Genomic DNA, 20,382 nt, shown 5'->3' with positions numbered 1-20,382 from the left:
GCCCAGCAAGTCTGTCCTGACTCACAAAACTTAAGCGAAGATGTTACATTATCTCCAGTCCTGGAGAGCTTGTAAACCCCCACAGATGTATCAGGTTGGTATATACTAGCATCCTGCATGGGCTTGACACACTGTAGTAGTTGTCTTCAGCAATAGTGGGTTATTATTGCCTAGGAGTCACTGCAAGGACATGCTAAACCAACATGGTTTTAAAAACGACCCTTCACACACATACATGCACTTTTGTCCTCCTTTGTGTTCCATTTCTTTCTCTACCATGTATATAGCTATAGGTGTTGATTGGTAGTATCCCACTGCATGGCTCTGGTGATTTATTTCTGTACCATGACTGGATCAATTGTATAGGGCCACTTCAGGTAAAACATAGTTGGAACTGAAGCTAAATGGCCACTTTGCAATTGGTAGTCTCACTCATCTCTCACATACACCACACATAATATTATAGTCTTGTCAGCTAGCCTGTATTTTGTCTTTTATCAATTGGTTGAGAAAAGACAACATTCACCACAACACAATGCTCACTCTCACACATGCAGACACATGCACTGCACCACTATTCTTATAATTATTTCTGTACAGTTTCACTAGTTATATATATCAGCATATATCACTATATACATACTTAATAGGAAAATGGCTGTGGGAAAACTGTAAACATATGTATGGATCTGACATTATTTATATAGCAATGTTATTGTAATGTTATATTACCATGTAGCTATGTACAGGAAGTAGCAGCAGACTCATTACAGTGGAACTTCTTTTAATGGACCCTCCTTGTAAAGGACACTGTACATTTAACCTCCTTATAAAGGACAGTTACTGAGGTCCCTATAGACCTTAACCAATACAATTTTACCTCTGAAAGAGGACAACCTCCTTATAACAGTAAAATTTCACCAAAATTGGTTAGTCCCAAAGTGTCCATTAAATAGAGGTTTCACTGTAGCATAAAAACAATTCAAGTACCCATGTGCATGTTACACGGTGAAAACTGAAATGAATATGAACACATGTAATCCCATATGGGGAAACTTTGTGTATGCAACAATGAAATTAAAACAACTAGCTACAAACCATTTGATCGTCTAGACAGTACATGTGTATAGTTTAATATACCTAGGCCTTATGGCCTTGTTAAACTGACTTTGTGTGGATAGATATTTCTTTCAGTTTATGTGTGTGTTTCCTGTTCCTTGCTATATATGGCAGTTGTTTTGATAATCAGCTTATGTGATATGCATTTTATGAGTTTATTAAAACATAATATGCTCCATGCCACAGTGTGCATGAATAGGTAGCTATACTAGAAAGCTTGCTGCCTACATGACTTACATATGCACACCAGACAACTTATAATCCAGTTCTAACCACAAACACATTGTACTTGGCCATACACATAACAATGTGATGTGGATGGTGGACAGGGCTAATGAGATCAACTCAGGCGGGGATAACTTTATGTGCATATTAGATCTCATACTGGGAAGACAGCACAACTAAAAACTCCCAAGAAAAAATACAACATAGTATAACAATTAATTGAATGTTTGCTTGGAATGTAGTTATGAAGCCAAGGTAGAAATTATTCATGTATGAAGATGTCCTGATATACAGCATACATGCACTGTAAAATGGGTATATACAAATGACTCAAATTTGAGTTTTCAAACAATCGATGCATGGCTTTGGGTAGCAGTGACCCAATGATCTTGCTTACTATATATAACAAAATGAGAAAATTGTATTGTTAAGCAGATGTCTGCTCCCATAGTCTGTTTCAACCTCTACAGCAAAGTGGTTGAAACAATAGTCACTTAACCATTCAAGAATAAAACCAACTCTCATCACAAAATATTAATTATATTAATTATTCATCAGTAGAACAATAATAACAATCATGTACTACTTAATAAGCCAATATGAATTATGCTCAAACTGATATGTATGGGACCTGGCCACTATAATGAATATGGAGGTCACCACAAAGCAAGGTTACAATGTATACACAACTATGCATCATGCAGTCATATACTAGCATGTCAATATTAAATTCTAATATATGCATGTACATGCATAATAACCTAAAACTTTGCTAAAAAGTTTGTTTCAATAATGCATTATACAGTACCCCATTATATGATCATATATTTAATCAGGTCCAATTTTTTTCATATTTGCTTTAGCTCAGGTATACTACTGAACCTCCTCTGTATATATCTCTGACATAATAACAAGTTTCTTCCAGAACTAGTACAGTGTAACTATAAAACCTGATAGACATATTGTGCTAAGGTACATATAGTGAAGTAAATGTATACATGTATAGTGGCAATATGCATAAAAACAAGCAGGCGTTCATCTCTTGTTCATGAATATATTAACGGACAGCCATGTATAAAGGATTAGACTGCATTTTAACTTGTGCTAGGCCACTATTATCTTTAATAGTATCATAAGCTGGACAAGGCTGCATGTTCACATTATCATGGACAACCTCATAAGCTGGACAAGACTGCATCTTCACATTATCATGGACAACCTCATAAGCTGGACATGATTGCATCTTTACTGTATCAATATCGTCACAAATTACTGACTGTAATGTATCCATTCTGCAATAATACACACATAAGGCAGCTAAGATATGTATATAAAACCTAACACTACAATATGCAACTCAGCATGCAACATTTAATGGGAAATGCATATAACTTCACAATCACTACAAATTGACTATGCTAGGACCACCAGACCTCTAGTTCAAGTACAAACCACTGGGCTATTGCTACCAGGTAGCACACACCATCCTTTGATTTCCGCCTTATAATTGTGAGTCAAGAAGTGTCTTGTAAATTAAAGTGTTTACAATGTCCAGATGCTACCACTTTGGGATGCCACCCAACAAAATGATTTTTATCAACTGACCTAATTAGCTAAAGTGTATTATTTTTCTTTTCCCCTTTTCTTAACTTCACAAAGTTACAACTAGCATAAGCAATATTATTATGTTATCATTCTCACAAAAATACCAATACTAGAGTTGATCTTCATCTTAATGCTTTTAAGTTCTTACAAATTAAATCTTGAAGAGCATAATAAGTACATTAATGATCTGAGGGGTGGCATCTAGTGCTAACTACTTAGATGGAATCTCTTATCACTTGCTAACTTACATTTAAAAGAAATAAAAAAGGCTAAGATAACTAGGGATGAGGGAATTATGCCTGAATAATTTGAGGAATAATGATGGTGTAAAAGAATTGAACATTATCCCAGCATTTTGATGCAGTTTTAGAGCATAATTGGCAAACAAATCAAGGTACTTTAATAGTTACTTACTCTAATACAACGATCAGCACAGAATAGTTCATACTATAGTCACTTTATACTATAGTCACTAAATATCTTGCTAGCAAAAAATAGCTTTATAGTCACTAAGCATGGTATTTGGGGACAATTTTGGCTGTATGATACTGTGCGCAAGGTGCTAAAAGCTACTTGACAAGTGCTCAATGTTAGGACACCGACCTCCATAATATTGTTTAACTATATACTATTAAACTGTAACCAAAGTAGTAAACAAAGCCTTAAGCTAACAACAGTAATTATTTATTATTTATATAACATGAAGCTGTTTTAGGTGAAGACAGGTTAGATAATTGTTGCCTATTTCATTTGTTGCTATTAAACAAATATCAAGTATTACATGTTCACTATGTGCTATTATGAATAAAAGTCATTTAATTTGTAGATCATGAACAGTCAGCTAGTGGAAACCTAGGTAACATTCTTTTTTGATGTCTTCATAATTCCCATAGTTTTTTTTTACAACAAAAGCAAATTTTAGTGGTACATTTGCATGAAAGTATTACTTCATTAATTAATACATTTTCATATTTCACATATTTCTTGAATTCCATTTATTGCCTCTCCAAATCTAAAGACAACTAAAATTTCAACCTTTTATAGACTCTTGGAGTTATAGGGTTAGACATTTCGAACCACAATATGTACAGGTAAATAAATTACAGGCATTAATTAATCGATCATGACTCGCAATTGTAAGAAACGGGGTTGGATCAATTTGTTTAACATGAACTGGCAAACCCATCAAGGTAAGTGCCTATACTTCTCCGTGTGCATAAAGAAGGCCGTTCCAATAAAGAAATGTCAGTTGTAAACTTTATTGCATTATAAATACATGTAAGTGCGTACCCATAAATTACGTGCCATTTACTGTACAAACACAAAACAAAGATTTTATTAATCTATATATGAATGGGGGATCTGATGATGTATCGGTTTCATTGACTTGAGCTTCGTTTCACTACACACAAGTCACTTGATTATAAAGATTCTAATGTCATTGAAAGTTGTACACAACCCTTGTCCGCTCTATTGTAAATCTAATGTCTTATGGGAACCTTATTCCTTACTACAACCAAATAAATGAAAGAATACGTAAATTAACTACATAGAATGTATTTATCCCAGAGTATTTTTTTGGCCATATAAATACTTAAATGGAAACCTAGACATGAAAATAACCTCCTTGCATGTACGCTTTGTTGTGTGGAGGTGGCAATCTAATCATTTGAAACACAGGCATTCTAAGGAATTTTCATGAATTTAAACTGAAGGCATATCAGAACATATGTATGGGATTTGTCAAATCAAGCATTTTCAGGTGGTCAACATTAAAAGTTTTCAAATTACTGGGTTACACTGGGTTAAACCCTTAAAAATTAAGAATTATGCATTAAAATAAATCTAATATCTGTTTAATATATTTTTACTTGGTAAAACAGGCTGATCATAAAATCTCATCATTCCTTGTCATTCGCTGTCCAATGCAAAATACATGTATTTTACACTACATACAAAAACACTAATTTACAACCTTTAACTCACAAAATCTCTACAGCACACCATACAATAAAAGAAAGCCCTTGAATTTCTCTATCCAATTCTGACCGTACAAATGGGAAAATGTCACTTTATTTACTGCTGATGATGACATTATACGTGGTCCATACATTAACCTATTGGAAAATTTAATTATCTCGGTGGGAAAATCCCAATTTACAAGTTGTTATCCTCAACCAAATTTGCTAAATTTGGTATCATTCTATGCAGCGAAGGATGGTTAATAAGACTCCGACCATACAGATTGTTAAACAGGTTAATTTACAGAGATATGTTGAAAAAAACGTGTTTTTACGAGCATTCTGAACACGTAAATTTCGCAGTACAAGGTTCCTTTTTAGCTTCCCCTTCGTTACTACATAAAGAACTTACACATGAATCGAATCGCCTTTCATCAAGGAATCTGATAAACCAAACTTCGTGTCTGTCAACCAGAGTACATGGATGTTATGACGCCTTGTTTAGAAGATGGTGTTATTTTATACGAAACGGACGTAACCCATTCAGAAATCCAGAATATCTTACACAAGTTATGATATGGATCCAAAATAGTGCAACCAAGTTGGTTAGTAGTAGAACTACTCAACCCACTATACAACAAGCTTTTGCTCATTTAGAACAATATCCCAAAAGGACATGTAGAAAAGAAACCCTGTCACCAAGTGCAATGGATGTTATTTTTGCCACTCCACACAGTTGACAAGCCTGGTTTCCACATGATGCTAGAATGGATTGATAGTCAGTATGAATTGCCTACTAGCAGGTATAATGTTACTCATACACCAATACCTTATATTCAAAGTTGCATGACACAGTTGCACAAGAGTCGCTACCACACATATACAGCTGATATGTGGTCAAGACAAGGTCTTCTCCTATACATAAGCTACACGGTTCACTACTAAGTAGGGTTTGGCAATTTTAAAGTCAATACTTGGAATTTGAAGTTTCTTCTTGCCTGCTGACCATACAGCTTCTGTTATCATACAGTATGATAGTAACTGTATAGTAGGGACCACAAAGGAGTAGGCGTGGCCCACAGAATAATATCACCCAAAAACAGCCTCAATTTTCCCTGACCGGTGATGATGAGGCAGTATTAGTTAGGTAAAACTAAGCCCAAGAAAGCTTTCAGATCGACCTGAAACGCTTTCAACAAGCTGTTACGGAATTTTAAAAATTATTTATTTAATGGAATTTTCTACTGACTGACTGACTGAGTGACTGACTGACTGACTGCCTGATGCCTTCAGACAAGTGTAACTCGATAACGGCTAAGACTACAGGCTTAATTTTTTCACTGTTTGATGTCACTTCGGCCCGACTGGTGCCTTTTGGAATACCGAAGTATGTACAATGCATTCTTCATGGACTTACCAGTGTCCTCCTTTGTGTGCCATTCATCTTTGCTGACAGCGAAAAGTGTTGATTTGGTGGTAGCACGTGATTTAAAAAAAAAATCCCCCCCCCCCCCCCCCGGGCTAAATGGTCTGCCCTTGCCACCACCCCCAGCACCAGTTGGCATGACTCAGTAGTCCCTGTGCCCATCAAAGCGGCCCATCAAAGCGGCCCATCTCTGGAGAGACATCAGCTGATCGAAGTGAGATGGACCTGCTACCACGGATGCACACTGTCGCGGAGCGCAACAGTGAAAAAGACAGTGTGCACCTCATCCAGGCCAGAGTACAGCTATACATAGTTGAACTTCAGCGGGACAGTAGGTCAGTCAGACATCTATAGAAAACTACTAACTCTTTTCCATACCCCCAGTAGTAGTAAACACAAGGGGGGTAAAAGAAGCTTGCTCTACCTCTCTAATGTGGTCTCCATATTCTCGCTTCTTCTGTAGTTCGTGGTGTTGATACAGTGGTGGGATAGTGGATTGGCAGTAACTCCGTGTTGACGTTAGGGTGAAAGACCCTTACATCAAAAAAGGAACTTTGTCGCTGCCCCCAGAGTCCCCTAGCATGAATATCAGCCCTAGCTTCATCCTGTCAGTTTGCAGACCTTGGCTCATTCCCCAGTAAGTGGTTGTAGAGGAGGTTCAATGGCCACATCATAACAAACCTTAGAAAGCCACTCAGCAGTGATGGCTTCCCTTTGTAACAGAAATCGTCCGTATTTTTCATAGTGGCTATTTTGATTGCAGAGGAGCTTTTCGGATAGTTCTTGTTTCGTACTGCTGTGTAATGGGTTGAACATAGCAGACAACGAAGTGTAATGGATACTTACTTTTAAGACGATAATTAATATAACTGGGGCGCACAGCACCATTTCTTTCAGTGTGCATGGATTGCAGAGGTGCTGTTCTTGATCCGAAATGCTGTGTAATTGGATGAACATAGCTGACAATGAAGCGTAATGGATGCTTCACTTTTCAGATGATAATTAACATAGCTGGGGCGCACTGCACCATTCAGATGCGGTATGCGTGGTCACTAGTCATAATAATTATTTACAAAAAAAGTCAACAACAAGTACACAGAAAAATTTGGAATTTTCAACTAGAGTAGGGACCATAGCACATCAATAAAAAGTACCGAAACAAACTGGAGTAATGCACAATATTAAATCACAGTAAAACAATAAGAAGTGTTATATCCCTACTGTGCATTTCCATTTTAGTATATCTTGAGCATAGTAGGGATATAACACTTCTTATTGTTTTACTATGATTTAATATCGTGCACAACTCCAGCTTGTTTCAGTACTTTTTATCGATGTGCTATGGTCCCTACTCTAGTTGAAAATTCCAAATTTTTCTGTGTACTTGTAGATGAAGCTTTACCAGATGTTAAGCAGTCATGAAATCTTAGGAGTCGGTACCATCACTGATGATGGTGCCAATACAATCAGTGCTGCTAGCACATCAAGTTGCATATTTTGTCCACTGCCTCAATTTAACTGTTATAGCTAAGCCTTGAAAGATTACTAGAAAATAACCAGGGCTATGAAGCAGGAACATAATTTTTTTTGGTGTATTTCCTGTCAACTGAAAAAGACTTTAGAGATTTGGTAGTGGAAAAAATCTTCCACAGTATAGCTTGATCACTGATTGTCGCATCAATTGCGGTTCTATGGGGAAAATGGTAGTATTAGACTGTTTGAGCAAGATGAAGCTGTTCAAACAGTTTTTTGAAGCAAATGAAAATTGGTTATCACTTGGTAAGACATTCATGACTAGGAATTGTTACTTAAAGCATTGTCTCTGTCGTCAATTTGAAAATATTACCCATCATTAATTACACTTTCCATTAGCTATTCATGCATGAGCAAATGTGCAAAAAAACAACTCACTTTGTTTCACCATTAGTTGGTTCCATTGTTTTACCTGTCACATAACAAATAAAAAGTTAATGTCAGAAAGCATATTAATAAAATTCCTTGAAACTGAATTTACAATAAAAGTACAAGTGCAATCTCCACATTAGACAAATAGCATATACCCAAGTAATTAACTACAGTACAAAGCAACAAAGCTAACTTCTTACATTTTCTATAGTGGTAGAAGAGCACAGCCCCAATAATCATTACTATAATTCCAATGACCACAATCACTCCAGCTACAATTCCAGCTATAGTAGTTGTATTGTCACTATCTGCTGATTCAGGGTCTATGTATGTAAATGACACCATTAAAATATGTAATGTCATATACACTTTAGCTACATGTACCATACACAAGAAAAGCGGCTGGATTTAAACTACATGTTCAAGCAGTAGTAGACTAATGTGAAATCTTTTTCAGCTTATCACTTTCCGAGCATATACAGTACTAGCTATTGAACATTTTGTTCATAAGTCACTCTCTAGAGTTGATATGGATACACATATATGTAGATGAAATTGACAAGGAGAAAACATCATGACACCTGGCAGACTCCAGTAAGCGTTCAAGTGTAAATCGGACGGCTGCAGGTTCAAGGCTGCCCAGGATTTTTTTCTTTCCTGCACCTTTTCAAACAAACTTTATATTAGATAATTGCTATGTAGCGAAAGTCGCCTATTATTGAACGGTATACATATCATCGAACTTAACATACTAAACAAGAGATAAGGCCAATAAAAGCTAACTAAAAACTTGTTGAGCTGTAATGACCAACAATACAACATTTACAATAGTTTCCTTCAGTAGTTTCTATTGCAGTCAATATACGGTAGCACAAAGCAAGCAAAATTACAATTGTGACAGGGTAATTCCTTAGTGAGTTATTCATTGGAACATGCAAACTGTTCAAAAATTAGTCATTGAGTCTAGTACTGCTGTTTGATAATACATACCTTTGTTTGAGGAGTGGTATGTAAATAATAGGCTCTACTGTTTCGCACATAACTTGCAAAGTGCTGCTGTAATTTACTTACAACTTGGTACCAAGAGAAACCAAAGGCTGCTTTGTTGAACAGTTCAAATGTGTGTTACTGTGGTGAGGATTAAAATGCTTATTGAAATATGTTTGATAAATGCTATGGAACCTCTAGATATGACTATATGTGTAGGCTCTAATGTTGGTAAATTATGTAGACCAACTATCTTAAACTATAACTTATTGTGGCAATCATGATCAGTGAGTCTTAGTAGCTGGTAGTGACATATAGTAAAGTAATTGTATAGAAACCACTTGTTATACTACATGTAAAAAGTAACATGTAATTCATACATTGTCAGTGTTACAGAAATACACTATTTTGAATGATTTCAGAGTGACGTACAATATAGACTCATTAGCAATTAGAGGCTACCTACATACTTTTAGTAATTTAGTCAATTATTGTGAGTGTATCAAACAGTACAGTTGTACTGTTTAGTAGAGTTCCCTCCTAAATTGATGTGTGCTGCTAAAAAATGCCATGTGTGAAACAGAAATATCATATGGGACAAAAATTACTTTAATGGAATGGTCTTACTCCATTCAATACCAGATACTGAGTTAAACACTCTTAAGCTTCCAGATATAGAATAAAACAGTATTTCATCTATGTACCTACCAGCCTGCTTTCCAGCCTTACTGACCAGTCATAAGGCTAGATGCCAATGGCCACTATTTTACGTCACAACAACGACTCACTGGTGGGATGTGCCTTTTGTTGTTCTGACAAATGGCTGCCTTCTATACGTTGCCATCCTGTATAGGTTACCGTTGGGAAAGCTCAAGGTGCTCTACAGAATACACCTGGTTTTCCTTAGTCTATCACTCAGTGAAATATCTGAGAAAATATCATCAATCAAAGTGCTGAAACTTTACATAGCATAAGCAACGAAAGTTTGGCACAACTAAAGTAGCTATGGTGAATCAGCAAGAAGCAGGTTGATGGATAAAAGTTTGGCAAATTTAACATGTTAATGTTGAACAACACTGGTGTATAAAGTTTGGCGAATTCACTTCAATTCACCAAATTCACCAAACTTTTGACATTTAACGTATGGAATTTATCAAAGGCACAATATTTCCAGGTACTTTCCATGTGACTTAGTATAATAATCATCAAGTGACAAGCAAGATCGTCTGTGGCTTCTTGAGTAAAATATGGAGAAATGTTCTGAAATTTCAGCATTGGAATTTGGATAGAAATAAGTTAAAATTTGATGGCCAAATTTGAGTGACTGACCCCTCATTTGTTTATCACTAAATCTTAGTGTCTGTAATAAAAACTTCACTTACAGCAATTATGTGCAAGGTTGGGTTATTACCCTCAGACACTTTCTGGGCTATGATTTCCTAATTTGGTGGAGTATTATTGCATCATTTGCAATAAGTCACGGGCAAGAGCTACGACATGATTAGATTCTTGCAGCATCCGTTAACTTACACATGCTCATATCTGTTTAAAATTTTAATTGGTATAAGGACCACAATGTAATTCACCAGTCATGTAAGCACTTAAATGCACTAAACAGCATTACTGACACTACTGCTCATTGAAACCTTGAAAATTAAAATGCACACAACAAAATAACAAGGGGAATCACTGTATTTTTGGCCTATGGAGTTGATGCAGGTAGAATTAAACACCCAGAGTTGGAGGAGTAAGTTCATTTTTTCACTGCTAATCCTAGAATAAGTAGGTACAACACTTGCCCATATCTAGCCGTGAAAAGATATATCTGCTACAATGTCTTAGTTGAATTCATGTAGCGATAGCAATGCACTGTGATTAAATTTAATATAGGAAAGAAATGTCGGAGATATCAATGTTAACAATAGGCTGATGGTCATTTTGGATCCACATCTTAGTGATGAGTCATTTATTTTTAATGCACATCACAGTGGGGAATTCTGTGATTACAAACACTAAGAGACTGTGTACTTGTAACAGAAGGTTTTTATTCAATATTCTGAATGGTTGCTACACTCTGCACCTTGTACAATATAGTACATACAGTGTGGCTTTACCCAGTTTCAAAGTTTCCTCATCTGAATAGCCCTGTATTACAGACTATCCTGAGCCTTCTTGTTATGAAGAGAAAAGTGAGGCTGGTTTTTGGGTGATATTTTGGACAAGAAAGCCCAAATCTTCACGATCCCTACTATGTGATGTTAAGTGTAATCAGGTTACATGGGTATTTTCAACAGTATGCACACACTGACTAAAAACGTGGACATTCTTTAGCTAAAGTACATGTACCCTATCGCTAAAACATACTTGACAAAGGTTACACTCTGAATCAAATATTGATGCCTTGTCTAAAATAGTCCTGAGCCTATTATTGCTTTTGAAATTGCCTATTATGCTTTTGAGCAATTTCTCCTATTATGCTCCAATTATGCCCAGCTGTGTCTCATTATGCCCAAAACATGCTACTAGAAAATTGAATCTTGACTTTTCTGTTAGGATATTTCAACATGTGGTGACTGTTCTATTAGAGTATATCAATCTTTAGCCATTCTGTTCTTCACAAGGGGCTGTAAAAAAAAATCTGGCTTTAACTGTTTTTGCATACTATTCCATTGTGAATCATGCAAAATATACAGTTTCAGCTTCTCTGATAACCAATGCACAAAAAACTTTAATTTATTTATTAAGGCTTCAAGCGGATTTCTCTACAGGCTTTGTTGAACTCTACTTCAGATCTCTCTACAGGGTGAATTGTTTCTAGCCAGTTTCACTACAGTTTCCAGCTGAACTCTCTACAGGGTGACTTGCTCTGACTGATCTCTCTACAGAGTGATTTGTTTCTTGCTGATGTCTACAGGGTGAATTTTGCTTCTAGCTAATTTCTATACAGGCTGAATAATTACTTGTTGAACTTTCTACAGGGTGACTTCAGATCTCTCTACAGGGTAATTTGTTTCAAGCTGATCTCTCAACAGGGTGATTTGTTGGCTGATTTCTCCCTAGGGTGACTTGTTTCTACCAGATCTCTCTACAGGGTGATTTGTTTCGAGTTGATCTCTCTACAGGGTGGTTTGAAATGTAGCTTATCTCTTTACAAGGTTACTTGATCTCTCTACAGGGTGACTTCAAATGTATTTGAACTCTTTGCAGGATAATTTACTTCTAGCTGATCTTTCTACTGACAAAGTTCGTTTGTAGCTGAATTCTCCATGGCTTTGGCATTTTTGTCAGCTGGGATGGAATGTCCTTGCCACCACACCTACAATGTTGGCTGTCAATACTTGATTAGCCACAAAAACTTTTATAGCACAAGTGCTGAAGGTCTGTAGACACCTGGTCCTACAGCATGTCAACTTGCCCATTATGCTGGCATTATGCTCAATGCTTTTGTCTACCATTATGCTCCAAATTATGCAGGCATAATCGGCACGGGTAGGCAAAAACAGTGGACCCGGGACCAGGGGACCCACGGAAATCCAACTCTTCTTGGAACTTTTTACACTTCACATATCTAAACTTGTACTAGGTACCTCTGCCAGCAGTCTTGCATGGCCAATCCACTTTTTCCCTCCTCGTGGCGTCTCGCACGAAGTTTACACCAATTAGAAATTATAAGCGCCTCTGAAAAGGTGTCTGAAGCTGAATGCATTAATTACAGGTCACTCGCTATTTTCCCAGAGTATTTGTTTGCACAATGTTTCTAAACTTTAGTAGCTAGGTGACATAATAGACTAGCATGCTCATTGTGCAGCAGGTGAACAATTACCAGCTAAGCCAAGCTAAGCAAGTTCCAGCAGCACTTCATACGTCATGATGCATTTGCACAATGTTCCTAAACTACTCTTGTACCTAGTACAAGTATAGAATACTGTGAGGTGTATAAAATTCCAAGCAGAGTTGGATTTCCGTGGGTCCCCTGGTCCCGGGTCCTTGGTCCCTGGGTCCACTGTTTTTACCTACCCAATTGGCACAGGCCTAGTCTAAAATGACAGACAAATATATGCCAAGTTCATACAATACATACCAACCAGTTCAAACAGGTTTAAAACTTACAGGATGTTCCAGGTTCTGGCTGTTCTGTTAGTTCTGGCTGTTGTGTTGAGCTTGGCTGTTGCGTCGAGCTTGGCAGTGGTTGGTGTGTGGGATTTGGCTCTGGTGTAGGTTTTGGTACTGAGACAGTTTCTACTATACTGTAATTCTCCAGTGGCATACTGTTTTGTGATTCAACAACGAGCACAGAAATGTGATAGTCAGTATCAGCCATGACTGATATTTCAGTATGTCTAGTGAACACTTCAGAAGTGACCTCCTCACATATTGAACAGTTCAGTCTTGCTAAACACTTAACTGTTGGAGTTGACTCGGTCACATCACATGATATGTAGATGGACTCGTTATTTGGAAGCAACCTGACTGATGCTGACTGGAGCCATCGTACAGCTACAATATAAGTATAAAACACAACAGTTGTGAATGAAATGCTACACAATATAGGAACCTCAGCTATGCAGGGGACCACCTCAATATAAAAACCAGTACCTCTAAAAGTGTGCAATTAAAATGGTCATAGTAGATATTTGCACTAGGACCTAAAACATGGACACTTGACAACCAGGACATTCGTCCTAGGTTCCATTTGTATTAGAGTACACAAACACCTTATATCTGGACACCTCAGACTTTGACACATGTTCATGTAATTGATGTACACACATTTACACTTCTGAAATCAGGACACAAGGACATCATCTTAAGGCATCTGGAATAGATGTGCATGCAGTGGAACCTGTCTAAGATGGTCACTTTCGAGCCTTTTTTATGGCCTAAGGTAGCTGTATAAACTTGCCACTTGTTTAATCTAAAGTTGGTTTTTTAAAAGGTGGCCTTTCTACACAAGTGGCCGCTAAGACAGGTTCACCAGTCAATATCCTTTACAGAACATACCTAATGAAGTACTAACTGTCTCACTACATCCAACACTGTTCATTCTACAAACAGAAATAACGTAATCTGTTCCAACATCAAGATGTCTGGAAACATTATATTCCGATGTTGTACTATGTGACACTTGGATGGTAGTTATATTAGGTGATACTTGGAAGGTAGTTGTATTATCATCTTCACCAGTCAAAGAGACATTTAAGGCCTCCACCTCAGTCATGTTATGTGACAATGATGATGCCTATAGACACAAAGAATTCAGTAATGCGTGCATAATGTTCAAAATGTGCAGCAAGAAGAGGGATAAAATACTATGGATTCAAGATGCTATACACAATATGTTGTAGCCAGTGATGGAGGAAGTAGTTGATATGAGGGGGGGCTGACCAGGGGTGGATCCAGACTTATGGAAAGGGGGTCAAAATGAACTGAGGCACTACATTGTCTCTGGTTTGGTAAGGTGAGACCAAAAAAAAAAAGATCACAGCCAGCTGACAATAGCTGCCCACCTCATCAGCTATGAATTTATAGCTGATAAACTACTTAAAAATCCTTACATAGCTCGCTACACACTGCTCTAATACTGTGATTGCTTTAATAGAGTGACTGCTCTACTAGAGTATCTCAATCTTGATCACGGTTTTCAGCCCCATGCCAAGAAGGATAACTTCGGTGTGATATCATTCTTACTCCCCTCAGTCAGCCCCCTAGCCCCCCTTTTCGCCGTTGTACAGAAAAGTTAAACCTGTCTAATCTGACACGTGCGTAATCCAGAATCCTCTCTAATCCAACCAAAATGTCATTTACCAACACTTTTATATAGAAACAACCTCTACAACTCTGTACTCCGTAATCTGACACAAACTTTGAATCCCTTGACTTGGAAATATGTTGTTTTTGACCTTTGTAATCCAACAGAGAATAATAGTAGCAGTAAAAATAATCAAAAAAAAATCTTTAAGCAACCAAAGCATTTACAGTGGAACCTCAGTTATCCGGACCCCACTTATCCGGATTCTCATTTAACCGAACTACAAAAATGACAGCCCTATTAGAGTCTTTTAGGCTAGTTGATAGTACTGAAATTTAAAAAAATGTTCTTTATGCAAATTTATACACAATTTTAGAGATATAGAGTTTTCAGACTTATGGACAACCCCTAGTTCCAAGGAGTTCAACTGTAATTGGTTGACAATAATAGAAAAAAGTTGTAATATTTGCAAGTTCTAAAATTAAAACATTGTTTGATCCATTTTACCTTAAATTTATTGCATAATCTGACATAATTCTAGATATTGTACAATGTCAGATTACAGAGGTGACTTGATAATCCAACAACTTCCTTAATGCAGCAAAACTTATGACTCTCATTGAGCATCGGATTAGAGAGGTATGAGACATAGACAGCTGACATTTCATAGTTAACAGGTACTCTTTAGTACAGCTGTATACTGTACATGTTCCCCAATTTATAACAAGGTGGCTTTTCGCCATTTAAGTAATGTGAGTATAAAATTTCAAGCTCAGTCAGCAACAATGCTAAGCAGAGCAGCCACACACATGCACTCTCACTCACATTCCAGGTTATGGTAACAACAGGCTTGTAATCAATAAATTGTAAGTTGACTGCCAAATCACTTGGAGGAGAAGGTACTGAAAGATCAACAAAAACATAATACAACACAGCAATGCTATACATACCATATACGTAAAGTTAAGTGAATTGAAGATCACACATACATGACAATATCAAGACACACGGTAGTGTGTCGTGCGGCCCAAGAAGCCGGCGCGCAACCCTGTGAGTATATTGACAGAAAGAAACAATACGCAATTTTCGCACCTCCGTAGCTCTGTGCTGCCTTGATGAAACAAGACGAATTTTGCTGTGGACATCCCCTCCAACTTCAGTACTCCACATTCCGAATTTGAGCGAAATCGCTTCAAGCGTTCCCGAGATATGCGACTTCAACAATTGGCTTAGTTTCTTCGTTTTTTTTCCTTATTTTTCTTCCTCTTTTCGCACACTTACAAAAACTACTATAAAACGCGAACGCGTTATCCGATTGCCTTGAAATTTGGCACACAGAAGGGGGGTATAAAGGCGCATCTCGGTACCAACTTTGGCTGGAATACCATAAACAGGCAAAGAGTTATGAGCGATTATGCACAAAAAATAACACCAATATGTTGTCACGCCTACAGGGTAAACCGCGTATGGAAGAAGTTGAAAATCGGTGGGTGAATAGGTTAACTATTGAACCTCAAACCTTTTGTGGTTTGAAAGAAATCGAGCTAAAAAACAGGAAGATACAACGAAAAAACCAACAGTGTGTAACAATTACGCAATCGAGATTAGCTAATAAAACACGAATACTTGCCACGCCTACCAGACAAACCGCTTGGGGTAATGCTTTGAAATTCACTGTACAGATGGAGTAATCATCTTAGAAAGGCTCTTCAATGGTGTAGAAGAATCAGACTTAAAGCCACGGAGTTATAACACGAAATCCAACTTGGTGTAGCAAGTGCGAGATCGAGATACTCTAATAGAGCAGTCATCCTAATAGAGCAGTCACCCTGAACAGAATTCAAGAGATCAGTTAGAAATAAGTAACCTGTTTAGAGATCAGCTACAAACAAACCACCCTGTAGAGAGTTCAGCTACAAACAATTCACCCTGTTCAGACATCAGTTAGAAGAAGTTTTCTTGTAGAGAGTTCAGTTACAAATAAATCACCCTGTTGAAAGATCAGCTAGAAGATGTCACCTTGTAGATAGTTCAGTTGCAAAGAAACCACCATGTAGAGAATTCAGCTACAAACTAGTGACCCTGTAGATACATCAGCTAGAAGAAGTTACCTTGTAAAGAGTTCAGCTACAAAGAAACCATTCTGTAAAGAGCTCAGCTGCAAACAAATCACATATACAGAATTCAGCTACAAACAAATCACCCTGTAGAGAGATCAGCTAGAAGAAGTTACCTTGTAGATAGTTCAGCTACAAACAAATCATCCTGTAGAGAGATCAGCTAGAAGAAGTTACCTTGTAGATGGTTCAGCTACAAACAATTCACCTTGTACAGAGCTCAGTTAAAAGAGGTTTCCTTGTAGAGAGTTCAGCTACAAACAAATCACCCTGTAGAGAGATCAGTTAGAAGAAGTTACCTTGTAGATCGTTCAGCTACAAACAATTCACTCTGTAAAGAGATCAGCTAGAAGAAGTTACCTTGTAGAGAGTTCAACTACAAAGAAACCATCATGTAGAGAATTCAGCCGCAAACAAATCACGTGTAGAGAGTTCAGCTACAAACAAATCTCCCTGTAGAGAGATCAGCTAGAAGAAGTTTCCTTGTAGAGAGTTCTGCTACAAACAAATCACCCAGTAGAAAGATCAGCTAGAAGAAGTTACCTTGTGGAGAGTTCAACTATAAAGAAACCATCATGTAGAGAGTTCAGCTACAAACAAATCTCCCTGTAGAGAGATCAGCTAGAAGAAGTTACCTTGTAGAGAGTCAGCTACAAAGAAACCATCATGTAGAGAGTTCAGTTACAAACAAATCACCCTGTAGAAAGATCAGCTATAGAAGAAATCACCTTGTAGAGAGTTCAGCTACAACGAAACCATCATGTAGAGAGTTCAGCTACAAACAAACACCTGTAGAGAGTTAAGCTACAAACAAATCTCCCTGTAGAGAGATCAGCTAGAAGAAGTAACCTTGCAGGGAGTTCAGTTACAAAGAAACCACCATGTAGAGAGTTCAGCTGCAAACAAATCACCTGTAGTGAGTTCAGCTAGAAACAAGTCACCCTGTAGAGAGATCAGCTAGAAACAAGTCACCTTGTAGAGAGTTCAGCTAGAAGAAGTCACATTGTAGAGAGTTCAGCTACAAAGAAACTACCATGTAGAGAGTTCAGCTGCAAACAAATCACCCTGTAGAGAACTCAGCTACAAACAAATCGCCCTGTAGAAAGATCAACTAGAAGAAGTTACCTTATAGGGAGTTCAGCTACGAACAGATCACCCTGTAGAGAGTTCAGCTACAAACAAATCACCCTGTAGAGAGTTCAGTTACAAAGAAACCACCATGTAGAGAGTTCAGCTGCAAAAATATCAATCACTCTGTAGAGAGTTCAGCTAGAAGAAGTCACCTTGTAGAGAGTTCAGCTGCAAATAAATCACCCTGTAGAGAATTCAGCTACAAACAAATCACCCTGTAGAAAGATCAGCTAGAAGAAGTTACCTTGTAGAGAGTTCAGCTACAAAGAACTCACCATGTAGAGAGTTCAGCTGCAAACAAATCACCTGTAGAGAGTTCAGCTAGAAACAAGTCATCCTGTAGAGAGATCAGCTAAAAACAAGTCACCCTGTAGAGAGTTCAGCTAGAAGAGGTCACATTATAGAGAGTTCAACTACAAAGAAACTACCAAGTAGAGAGTTCAGCTGCAAACAAATCACCCTGTAAAGAGCTCAGCTACAAACAAATCGCCCTGTAGAAAGATCAGCTAGAAGAAGTTACCTTGTAGGGATTTCAGCTACAAACAAATCACCCTGTAGAGAGTTCAGCTACAAAGAAATCATCCTGTAGAGAGTTCAGCTAGAAGAAGTCACCTTTTAGAGAGTTCAGCTACAAAAAGATCACTCTGTAGAGAGTTCAGCTAGAAGAAGTCACCTTTTGGAGAGTTCAGCTACAAAACAACCACCATGTAAAGAGTTCAGCTACAAAAAAAATCAATCACTCAGTAGAAAGATCAGCTAGAAGAAGTTACCTTGTAGAGAGTTCAGCTACAAAGAAACCACCATGTAGAGAGTTCAGCTGCAAACAAATCACCTGTAGAGAGTTCAGCTAGAAACAAGTCACCCTGTAGAGAGTTCAGCTAGAAGAAGTCACATTGTAGAGAGTTCAGCTACAATGAAACTCCCATATAGAGAGTTCAGCTGCAAACAAATCACCCAGTAGAGAACTCAGCTACAAACAAATATGCAGTGTAAAAAGATCAGCTAGAAGAAGTTACCTTGTAGAGAGTTCAGCTACAAAGTAACCACCATGTAGAGAGTTCAGCTGCAAATACATCACCCTGTAGAGAATTCAGCTACAAACAAATCGCCTTGTAGAGAGGCCAGCTAGAAACAAGTCACCCTGTAGACAGATCAGCTAGAAGAAGTTACCTTGTAGGGATTTCAGCTACAAACAAATCACCCTGTAGAGAGTTCAGCTACAAAGAAATCATCATGTAGAGAGTTCAGCTATGAAAAGATCACCCTGTAGAGAATTCAGCTAGAAGAAGTCACCTTTTAGAGAGTTCAGCTGCAAAGCAACTACCATGTAGAGAGTTCAGCTGCAAACAAATCACCCTGTAGAGAATTGAACTACAGACAGATAGCCCTGCAGAGAGTTCAGCTAGAGTCAAGTCACCCTGTAGAAAGAATCCTTTAAAGAGTTCATCTACGTACAAGCAGATCACCCTGTAGAGAGTTCAGCTACATTTCAAGTCACCCAGTAGAGAGATCAGCTGCAAATTATCCTGTGGGGATTAATTGACATGTAATAAATATATGCTCTCTTTTTATATTATGAACTCTTGATATATGCATTATATATATAATTTGTACATTCACTGATAAAATCAGAATGAGTTAAAGTATTTATAAAATCTGCTTCATCTTTTTCTTTTTCCTGTGGTAAAGAAAACATATAGGTTAAAAAGCCCCAAAGCTGGCCATAGGCCGGCTTTGGGGTATACAAATACAAAAAGAAGTGAAATCTAATCAAAAACAGCCAAGCTGTAAAAAAAGGAGTGCGGCCCTTGAAAAGGCTATGGTGAAAAAAGATGTGAAATCCAAGGTGGCGGCCAAGAAATGGCTGTGATGGTAGGTTAATGGTAAAAAATTTAATAACCACAATTCAGGTGAATTTTGTGCCAATTGACCAAGCGGCACCAAATTCACCCGAATTGTTGTTATTAAAATTTTTACCATTAACCTACCATCACAGCCATTTCTTGGCCGCCACCTTGGATTTCATATCTTTTTTCACCATAGCCTTTTCAAGGGCCGCACTCCTTTTTTTACAGCTTGGCTGTTTTTGATTAGATTCTCTATACAGCACATAACATATATTATAGAGGACTGATAGCCAGCCAAACAAATAATATG

At 37.6% G+C, this 20,382-nt stretch overlaps 1 protein-coding gene across 1 annotated transcript in view; it reads right to left on the bottom strand.

The window, feature by feature from the left end:
* Positions 1 to 2,189: 2,189 nt before the first annotated feature.
* Positions 2,190 to 20,382, bottom strand: part of LOC136265990 (fibronectin-like) — a 32,922-nt gene continuing 14,729 nt past the window's right edge. The window contains exons 5-10 of the mRNA XM_066060940.1: positions 15,803 to 15,879; positions 14,230 to 14,467; positions 13,339 to 13,725; positions 8,442 to 8,564; positions 8,248 to 8,281; positions 2,190 to 2,636 (exon numbers count right to left, since the gene is read on the bottom strand). Of these exons, the coding sequence (XP_065917012.1) occupies positions 2,402 to 2,636; positions 8,248 to 8,281; positions 8,442 to 8,564; positions 13,339 to 13,725; positions 14,230 to 14,467; positions 15,803 to 15,879 (1,094 nt within the window). The 3' untranslated portion in view covers positions 2,190 to 2,401. The remainder of the gene's footprint in view (positions 2,637 to 8,247; positions 8,282 to 8,441; positions 8,565 to 13,338; positions 13,726 to 14,229; positions 14,468 to 15,802; positions 15,880 to 20,382) is intronic.

Source organism: Dysidea avara, chromosome 1 (genome assembly GCF_963678975.1).
Source record: "Dysidea avara chromosome 1, odDysAvar1.4, whole genome shotgun sequence".
In the NCBI taxonomy this organism is placed as follows: domain Eukaryota; kingdom Metazoa; phylum Porifera; class Demospongiae; order Dictyoceratida; family Dysideidae; genus Dysidea; species Dysidea avara.
Note: the sequence above shows the minus strand (reverse complement) of the source record. Positions and strands in the feature narration are given on the sequence as shown.